Genomic DNA, 10,679 nt, shown 5'->3' with positions numbered 1-10,679 from the left:
CATCAGAGCGGTGTCACATCAGAGTGGTGTTACATCAGAGTGGTGTTACATCATGGGGGTTGTGATCAATGTCACAACACAAACTGTCCGAATCATTGAGTGGAAAATCCATTTGCTCTACAAACTTTCACCCAAATCACAATTTGCAAGAAGCAGAAGGTGGTGGTGGAGGTGGTGGTGCTGGTGGAGGAGGTAGTGATGGTGGTGGTGGTGGTGGTAGAGATGGTGAGGCTGCAGAATAAACCTTATGAGGCAGTTCTACTTGATCACATGAGGCCCCTAAGAGTTGAAATTCACTAGGTCGCATCTAAGAGCAACAGAAGAGGAAGCCGGTGTTAAGGAACTAATCGAGGTCACACAGCTAACAAGGTCACACGGAGCCCAGCCCTGACCTCCCTGCGCAGCGTCTCATGAATGGTGTGTGTGCTCAGGGGAAACAACACAGCGGGGAGCAAGACGAAGGCTTCCCTGGTTTGTCTTCTGCTGCTGGGGCTCCTGAGACCTCCTTTGTGCCTTACACATTCTTGCAAGACAGGAAAAGACGGCATTCCCATTTTACTTATAAGACAAAGAGGGATAACAAGAAGAGCAGTATCCTACTCAGGACAACGGAAAGAGTTGGTTGCCAGATGGGATTGGGAAGCTAGGGTGTCTCATCAACACTTTAATGTTCCCTTTCTGCCCCAGGAGAGCTCTCCAGTCAGCTGACTGTGAGACGGTGGCAATGCCCAGGCAATCAAACCATGTTTCTCTTGGGCAGGATCTCCGGAGCCCCAGGACAGTGGACCAAAGAATGGTGCCTGGTGAAAGGAGGGAGCTTGCAGGGCAGTAGATTGCTTCCTGTGGCTTGTTCTCCATCGTCTTTGAAACTCCCACCAAAGGACTTTTCACTGGTGCGTTGGGGTGAGAGAAGGTGCTCCGCTGGCCGTTAGGGAAGTGTCGGGGCTGCAGGAGCGAGGTGAGCTGTGTGCTCCTGTGGATTTACAAAGCCCCAGACACTGAGATAGTGTCTCTCTGGGTCAGAATAAACTCGTGGCAGTAGATAACTGGGCAAGAGAAGGTGGGGAAGGTATTGATGGGCTTATATGATTCTGCTGTGAGTCACTGTTCTCTCAATTTGGTTCAGTCGATTCTGACTCATAGCAACCCTACAAGGCAAGAGTATAAAATGCTCCTGGGGGATCCTGAGACTTTAACTCTTTGGGGGAGTAGAAAGCCTCATCTCTATCCTGCAGAGCAGCTGGTAGTTTTGAACTGCTGACCTTGGGGTTACCAGCCCAACACTATACCACTACACTCCCTAAGAGCCATCCTGTTGGGTATAAAATGAGCCCCATTAGAAGACTGAACAGGGATCTCACCTCTATCACCAGAGAAGAGCCAGAAGTGGACCCCGAAATTCCAGTGCATTGAACTTCTTTAATGGAGGAGTGGCAGCAGCAGAGCCAAGAGCCAGAGCATGAACCAGAGCAATGGGCTTCCCAGCAAGGAATGCTGGGAAGTGCCTTCTGGGAGGAGGCTAGCATTGTGGGGAGAGGAGCTGCATTTGCCAAATCACTGAGCTGGTGTTAGGCACCCTTGGGCTGAGGTTGATGGTGGAGTGGCATATCCTGTGGGTATGTATTGGAAGCCCTGAAAAAGCTCTGTAAATTTGCATGAACAGGACAGAGAACCATAGGTAGTGTAGCTGAGAGGTCAAAGATCGGAGAAAGCTTGCTTGTAGGCACAGCACAGAGGTGGCTGTCCTGTCGGCATACTATATCCTGAGCGTTTGTGACCTGGTCACTTCCTTAAGAAACCCTGCAACCATGAGTATTGCGTGTGGGCTCTGTGTGACCATTGCGTGTGGGCTCTCGAGCCCTGCTGAAACAGAGAGTGCTGTTGGGGGGACGGTGAGTGGCCGACAGAAAGGAAGTTGGAAGGTGGAGGCCGGCTTTGACTGCTGCCTCAGAGAAATCAGCCTTGGGAAACTGATGCTGATGAGGCAGCGGCTTCTCCCCGACAGACAGCCACCCTTGTTGCCCTGAAGAAGGTCAGACATAGCCCACGTCATTCTTTTTACAGAGCCTAATGGTGACCTGGGCCCGGGAGAACGGTGAATCAGAGACCGGGCTGAGTCTGAGGAGGGAGACATCTGAGAGTGTGGGGACAGTGGCTGAGGCGGAGACGCACCGATACGGGCACCAAGGAGAAGGGATTACACGCTTTATGGAGTGGGAGAGGGATTCCCTAAATAGAACATTCCTGATAAAGAGAAGGAGAAGGTTGGGAACCGGCTAACGGCAACAACACGAAGGAGAGAGAAACAGGCAGGGGAACGGGAGAGATTCCCTCACAGTGGCTTGGTCAAAGACTCTTTGGATGGACTCCTCCCGAGGCGAGGAGCCTTGAATGTCCAGTTCCTTTCCCTGGACTCTTTGTTCCGGGAGCAGATTATCCCACAGAAGGAAGAACAGCAGTGGGATCCTTCTGGACAGTCCAGATTTTGTGTACAGGGAAGGTCACAGCTTCTGGGTGCCGATTCGCAGGACGGAGGATCCAAGACATACTCTGAAAAGACAAGAGGTCAAAGAAGGGCTCAACAACAGCTCGGAGTGTGGACCTCAACGCCCAGGAAGGTGCCCTCCAGCCCCACTCCACCCCCACCACCATTTCCTTCCTTTGCTTCCTGCGCAGGGAAAGCGTGGCATACTTGATCCCGGGCAGAGGGGCAGACTCTGCAGCCATCCATTCACTACCCCTCTGAGTCAGAGGGCAAATCTCCCCGGCGCTTGGTGAGGTCCAGTTCAGGGGCTGGTGTATGTGGTGAACGAGAGAGGGGTTTAGATGCGGATTCCACGTGGACCCAGCACGTGGTCTTACACCATCATGCTGCCTCTCACTAACACGACTGCTTCCCGAGGGTCACCCTCGCAGGAGTTATTGCTGTATAAGAAGAATGACTGCACGGACGTTTGGGAGAAGGCAAGGACGCTGCCGCGCACTGGAGGCACTGGGATCAGAGAGCTAGAGCAAGAGCTGAATCCTGAGAACGACTTGCTTCGTGAGGAGAAAGGTGGAAATTCCCAAATAGGATACAGAAATTCCGCTTCTCCTCCTTCCTGGGTCTCTTCGGGGCAGATGCCTGTCTGGCATCTAGCATTGTTTTAACAGAAATACCACAAGTGGGGGCTCTGACCAATAGAAATATATATTTTCTCACAGTTTAGAAGGCTAGATGTCCGAATTCGGGGTGCTGGTTTCTAGGGGAACTCTTTCTCTCTCTCTCTGGGCTCTCCAGGGGAAGCTCCTTCTTGCTTCAGCTTTCCTCCAGGGTCCTAAGAGACCTCTGTGAGTCTTGGCAGCTATTGACCTTCCTTCTCTGTTCTTTTTTTCTATGTGAGATAACCCAAGACATACCCTACCTCCTGCCTCATTAGCGTAGCAGAAATAAATACATTCCTAAAGCTGGCAAGAATGACTATAAAGAAACTACTACAGTGGGGGGGGGGGGCATAATTCAACCCCTAAAAGAGGCAGAATGGCAAGCTGCTTCCACTTTGTACCGTGAGAAGAACACCTTCAGGATGGCGACCATTGCTCCCAGTCCTCCAGATCAAAGCCAAGGCCATGACTTCTAGGAGCGCTTGTCCCACCAAGCTCCCTCACCAACATCAGTCCGCTCCCCTGAGCTCAGCCCTGTAATTTTTGTGCCCTGGGATTCGGTCTTTCTAGGGGCAAGTGTCAAAGGTATGAGCAGCCTGTAAGTCCCTGCTGGTGTGGTACTCGACTGCTGGTATGTGCGGCTTCCGGGATTCGGTCTTTCTAGGGGCAAGTGTCAAAGGTATGAGCAGCCTGTAAGTCCCTGCTGGTGTGGTACTCGACTGCTGGTATGTGCGGCTGGAAGGGAATCTGTTGGAGCCCCTGATCTGAAAGGAATAAGAGACAAAGTGTCTCGGAGCTGTTATTGCAGCCTCAGTTGGCACACACACACACACAATCACACACAATCACTATATCTACAACAATAAACAGAAGAAATCAGTATAAACAAAGCAGAATCAGATACTAATCTCAATTCTTAAAACAGTCAAGTTCAATCCTTATTTAGCTTATCTTAATCCTGATCTGAATTATTCCATTGATACAAAGTACGGGATTAGACTTCTGACAGCATCAAGCCAGAGCCAGTCTTTCTGTCAGCCATTTTGACCTTCTATCAGCCATTGTCTCTAAGCGGCTCTGAGAAATTCAAGGGCGATTTTGCCCCCTGAGCTCAAAATATACATTAATCACATTCATTTTCGTCATTTCACACAGGAATAGCCAAAGATACAACCAATGAAAAGAATCAAAACTTTAACTTCCATGTTCTTTCCAGAAAAGAACCAGTAAACCACATGGACATATCTGACCTCTGGCTAGCCAAAGAAGAAAAATGACCATGAGACAGAGGTCCAACATGCATCCACTCTCCATCTTTATGATTTGTTTCTCTAGTACCCTGTCATGGTACCATAATGTGTTCATCAGGGTAGACTAGAAAAACAAATTCATAGACACTCGTATATGTATAAGAAAGAGCTTTATATACAAGAGCAATTGAATATTGAGAAAACATTCCAGCCCAGGCCAGATCAAGTCCATAAGTCCAGTATTAGCCCATATGTACAATGCCAGTCTATAAACTCCTCTTCAGATTCAGGCAACACATGTAATGACGCCAAGTGCAAGAAGATCACAGGCCAGTGGGTGGAAAGTCTTGTGGACCCAGTGGCAGTGAAAGCATCTCAGTGCTGGCAGGGATCTCCACATGGCTTCTCCAGCTCCAGAGCTCTGGCTGTATCAGCATAGCTCCATTAGGCTTGCCCCCAGAGAGCTATTTATCCCTTTAGTGCCTCCAAATGAGGTCATCAAACTGCGACCTGATTGACAGGCTAAACTCCACCCCTTCACTCTTAAGTCTCAAATTGACAACAGATGGTGTAACTACCGCAGTGGTCTACCAATGTAACTTTCGTGTGCTTTTATGCTTGAAAAGCTGGCCCAAGCAGCCATGCTGAATCATTGAGACTAAGCTGAATGGCAGGGTAGATGACATTTATGAATTAATCCTGTTGAGCAATTATTATGGTCCAGTAAGGATGCTCTGTCTCTACATGAATTATCTGAGTTTCCCTTCCCAACAATCCCAACGTCATTATTTCTATTCTAAAGATGGACTTGTGTCCCTCATTAAGCAGCAGAGCAGAAATACAAAGACAATCATGTGGGGCCTCATTAACATGACACTCCCGTTCTAAACTGGGAGGGTTCAGGCTATCAACCCCCAGATTTTCTCTTCTCTGCAGATGCTGCCCCCAAATCCAGAGCTAGCACCTACTCTCATGGGGTACCTTGGCCTCCGGGGGCACTGGTTGTAGTGCTAAGCAAAACAACCTCAGGAGCTGGACAAGCACAAACTTCCTGATGCTCGGAATCAGTGGGAAGTCCTAGCTGGGGACCGCTGGATTAATCAGACACTGCTGGGAGAAGGGAAGGTGGCGCCATCCAAGCTGTGACTAACCTCTCACAGTGTCTTTCCATCAACAAGGCCCTGGAGAAAAACAAGCATCTTCCAATGATGCCCCCTCCAAGGCCAAATGGCTTGTTTTCCAATCCAAAGCCCCTCAAAGCTCAAAGCTCCTACACTTCCAACTGCAGAGAGAAGCCTTCTGCGCCACCCACCCACACCGACCCCTCACCGCCACCCCCAAATTGTCTACCCTTTGCTGTCTTGATGCAAATAGTGTGACTGAGAGAGTGAGTGTGAGGGAGTGAGGTAGTTAGTTTATTGTGCCAACCTGGCCGATAAACACATGTGGGATTAATTGAAGGGCAGAGAGATAAATGGCTCGGTGAACCTCGCCTTTCTTGCCTCTTGCTCTTTGATCATCGAACCAGTGTGTGGCTGCTTTGTTTGTTCTGTGCCTCAAGCTACCCTACCTGTGGGACACCTAACCCGTGGACTGTGTCGCTGTAATTTGAGGTTCCTTCAAGACCTGCTTCATCACATCATTGGAATTTACATCTCTTGAGCTGGAGACTGTCGGACCCTGTCATCTGGCTGACTGTTGGTGACCTGCCTTGCTGTTTGCTGCCTGTGGCCGGATAGCCTCAATTGCTCTACAGAGGACTACCTGGCGGCCCTCAAGATGTGAAGGACTGCCAGTGTCTCACAACTGTCTCGTGGAAGTGAGTTGCACTGAGCCATTTGTATTGCTTTATAATTTAATTAACTGTTTATTTCTTAAGTTATATATATATAATTATTAGCATTCTGTTTTTGTTTCTCTAGAGAACCCTGTCTAACACAGGGAGCAAGCACTGATTTTTGAAAACTCTGTTGCTTACCAGTTATGTAGCTCTGGGATGTGCCAACGGCTCTCTAATCCAGTTTCCTCATCCGTAAAAACTAGACTCTAAAATGTGCCTCTATCTAGTTTACCACGCTATCCACAGCACCTCATTTATTGCCTGTCCCTCCACAGTTTGCTGATTGCTACCCCAAACACGAAGTAGCAAATAACCTAACAAGTGCCAGCGCTGAGGTGATCTCACAGCCTGGCGGAGAAAGAAAATCTCTATGGGCTCATGCAGCCAGCTTCTGGGGCGAGCTTAGCATTGAAGAGCTACATGGATTCTGACAGGCCACTTTGGAGCTCACAGTGGACCCTAAAAAGAGAGAATGACTGGTGTCAGAGCCCCAGAATCTTGGTTGCCTGGCCGGTCCAAGTTTTAGCACCAGTTCAGTGATTTAAACTAACCTATACTTTCCTTGTCTCACCATCCCAATTTACCTGGGATGCAGGGGTACCCTGGATGGGGCACTTCCATTGCTAATCTGGGAAAGTCTCAGGCAAGGTGGGGTGATTTGGTCCCTCTACATGAGGGCAGTTCCCCATTTTGCTGTTCGTTGTTGTGTCCCCAAGCCAGCAGTGGGTCCTCTGACATCAACCAGTCCCTAATGCCCACATTTCCGGGGAGAGTAAAATTGATTCACCAAAATCATTTCCCAAATGAGTGTCAGATTTTGAGCAGGATAACACTGTACTACAAATAAGTATAGGGATCTGATCGCTTAAAAATATTGAGTAACCTGAATTAAGGTTGCCTGGATGGCACAAATGATGTGCATTCAGCTACTAAGTGAACGGTGGGAGTTCAAATTCGCCCAACGGTGCTGTAGCAGAAAGACCAGGTGATCTACTTCCTGAAGCTAACAGCCACTGGGAACCTTGCGAAGCACCGTTACTCTGACACACAGGCTCACTCCGAGTCAGCGGCAATGGGTTTCTTTGGAAGGTTGGTTTGTTTTTAGCCTTGGTCATGTTACAGACAATTTTATATATTTTTCCTATAGAGATCTTGCATATCTTCATTATATTTACTCCTAAGATTTCAAAGTTTTCAAATGATACTGTAAATGGTAATTGTTTTCATTGCATTTGTTACTACTGTGAAGAAAGCATTTTTGTCCATTGATCTCTAGCTTATCATAGTGCGAGTGTCCCACGCATTAGCATCATTGCCTGTGTACTCTTTTCAACGTCGTATGGAATCAATCATCGTCTGAAAAGCGTGACAGGTGTACTTCGTATTTTTTTTAATATTGCTAGTACATTTGTAACCTTATTTTATGGTCTCTGTACTGTGGAGAATTTAATACTTTCATGGCCTCCTCAATTTTAGGCATTGAATACTCAATACTTTTTCATTGCTTCATTCCAATACTTGGCTTTTCAGGTTTTAACAATAAGATAGGTTTTAACCTATAGGTTTTAAATAAGATTTAAGGCTGACTTCTTACACAAAACCTGGCAGGGTAGAGCATGTACACACCTGGATAATATATTTGCAGCAAATAGCTACATGTCCGCCTGTAAAAGGAAAATGTCCTTTCCCTGGTCATTGTTCCCCTTAAGGATGGAGTCCAGGTGTCAGTTGCCAACCTACTGTCTCTATCATCACACAGAGCTACCAGCATTGAACAAGATTGGGCTTGAGTTTCTGTTAGCTCAATTGTACCATCTGAGGGCAAGGGTCTCAATACAAGTATACCAATCGTATCATTATTGCACCTCGGTAAACCACTATCCCAAGCTGTGCCGCCAAGTAACCCCAGTTTCCTCGTCCAGCTCTGCTGCCTTTGTTAGCAAGACTGCCTAAACTACAAACCCTTCCCACGCTAAGCTCCCCGAGCCTGAACCCCTCCCCACAGAGTCAGCAGAAAGGCCACAGGGTCTTTCTTTGAGTGTCCCTATTGTGGAAGGTGGGAATGTAGGCAAAATTCTCCAAGGTCAAGGTCAGAGCATATGTTCAGGCACTTTTCAAATGTTCAAATAGAAAAAGCAACAGTGTGGGGGATAATTCTTCAATGACACTGGGGCGGGGTATGGTCTCCTGGGCTGAAAGCCCTGCCAATTTCATTTTCAATTGAGTGATGGGAAATTATTGAGTGGGAGCAGTGTTCCAGGGGCTGTGTGGTATAATAGATGCAAAATGTGGATGCAGAAGAACAGAAAGGTTTGATTCTACCAAAAATGTATGCTATTTGTTAGGTTAAACTGGTGTAACAAAGAAAAGCACTATAGCCCCATCATAAAGTGACTGTAATCAAGACAAAGTCTTGTTTTCATACAATCACTCAAAATGCACTAGCTTTATCAGCAGGTGACCTTTCTTCCATATGGTGGTTCAGGCATCCAGGGTCCTTCCAGATTTTAGCTCAAGCATGCTCTAGACTCTAGAACCCAGCTGTCCTCTATACTGAGCTGGAGGAAGGGAGAGCGCAGGTGAAGGAGACTTGCTTTCTTAAGACCTTGACGAAAAGCAACCAATTACTTCCGCCATCGTTCCTGGGCCACAATATTTACATGGCCACCCTACCCGGAGGGTGACCAGATCTGGGAAATGCAATTCCTATTTGAGTCACATTTCCCACCTATAACCTTTCTTTGCTGGGCTCACTCTGACAGTGTCCACTCTCGAAATCCTTACCTTTCAGAAGTGGATAAAGGGAAAACCGTAGTAAAACCACGAGGAAACACCACTAACTTGTCATCACACAGAACCCCCAGAATTGAACGAGGTCCACGGTCACACCACGAACAAGGTAGCACCACCACCTGCAGTGAGTGACCTCTCGGAAGATGTAAAGAAAGCGTCAGTAAGCCAGGGAGAGACCACCTCTCACTGCCGGCAGCCAAAGTCGCTGGATCAGAGACTTAACAAAAATCACCCCTGAGTTCTAAGGGAACGGAAAGAGCAGTACGATCAGGTTCCAACTGCTGTCCTCGTCGTCTCCCCAGATTCTCGCGATTGGGAACCAGGGTCAGCAGGTTTACTGTTCTTGCTCCTGCAGAGAAACATGAGCAGGAGCATCTTCACTTCTGAGAGTCCATTGCCTCCACAGTGCTCAAGGTCAAGGCCCACCTTGTCTGAATCCTTGGCAGACAGGCAGGCGTGAGTGGCCAGCCTGTAGACTGGCCAGCCATCACGGGCACATCACAAACACTTCACAACTGGAATGTGTTTGAAGTGAGGGCTGTGCGGTCATAGAAAACCATGATTTTTTCCTGAAATATTAATATGTTTAGACGCTGGAGGCTAGCGTTGGCAACAAAAAGGGGGCACTTTTTTTTTAATCCAGAAAACAAAAGGTTATTTACACTAAGTAAGTAAAGAAACTAGAAAAATAACGCACTGAGACATGGAATAATTCTGTCAAGAGTAACATGTTTTCAAAAGTCTATTACATTGAGGGTTTTGTTGCCAATGTCATGAAATAAAATGTATAAAAAATGGTTGAATAGAAAGTAATTTGCCTCTAAACTTTCACCCAAACATAAAAAAAGCTAAAAGGATTACTTTTTCTCTTTTCTATAAATCCTTTGCAATACATACACATGAGGGAGCTTCAGCAACTATGTAAACAACAATCTTTACCTTTTAATTCCATTTTCCACAAACTTTTTGAAGCCCCCTCAAAGTCACCTGTGCACACAAGGCTCAGTCAAAATGCACTGCTACAAAATCATAGAAACCTTTACTAAACAAAAATATCAAACTGTGAAACAATTGTTTCTCAACAGTCTCCCTCTAGGTCTCTATATTTCTGAAGGTGATGTTTCAACCACTCTAGCCCTCCTTAGAAGCAGAGATGGCAAGAGTTTGTCTCACTTACTTTGGGCATATTGTCAAGAGAAGACCAGTCTCTGGAGGAAGACGCCATGCTTGGTCAAGAAGAGGGGCAGTGACCTGGGAGAAGCACACCAGCCTGTGGGATCACGAGGTGTCAAAGGGACCAGGTATCAGCCATCATAGAACAAAAAATCATACCGTTGTGTGCTCACCTTCCCAATATGATCACTGAAGACAAATGGGTGCATAAGCAAATGAGGCGAAGAAAGCTGATGGTGCCCTGTTATAGCATCTGGGGTCTTAAAGGCTTGAAGGGAAACAAGTGGCCATCTGGCTCAGAAGCAACAAAGCCCACATGGAAGAAGCACACCAGCCTGTGCGATCATGAAGTGCCGAAGGGATCAGGTATAAGGCATCATCCGAACAAAAAAAAACTTACCATGGTGAATGAGGTGGGGAGTGCGGAGTGGAGACCCAAAGCCCATTTGTAGGCCAATGGAGATCCCCTTACAGAAGGG

At 47.2% G+C, this 10,679-nt stretch overlaps 1 protein-coding gene across 1 annotated transcript in view; it reads right to left on the bottom strand.

Moving 5' to 3' along the window:
* Window positions 1–3,577, bottom strand: part of WFDC8 (WAP four-disulfide core domain 8) — a 68,055-nt gene extending 64,478 nt beyond the window's left edge. The window contains exon 1 of the mRNA XM_045295491.1: window positions 3,546–3,577. Coding sequence (XP_045151426.1) covers window positions 3,546–3,577 — 32 coding nt within the window. The remainder of the gene's footprint in view (window positions 1–3,545) is intronic.
* Window positions 3,578–10,679: the final 7,102 nt, after the last annotated feature.

This window comes from Echinops telfairi, unplaced genomic scaffold (assembly GCF_000313985.2).
Source record: "Echinops telfairi isolate 266 unplaced genomic scaffold, ASM31398v2 ScPeMD7_5592;HRSCAF=6446, whole genome shotgun sequence".
In the NCBI taxonomy this organism is placed as follows: Eukaryota; Metazoa; Chordata; class Mammalia; order Afrosoricida; family Tenrecidae; genus Echinops; species Echinops telfairi.
Note: the sequence above shows the minus strand (reverse complement) of the source record. Positions and strands in the feature narration are given on the sequence as shown.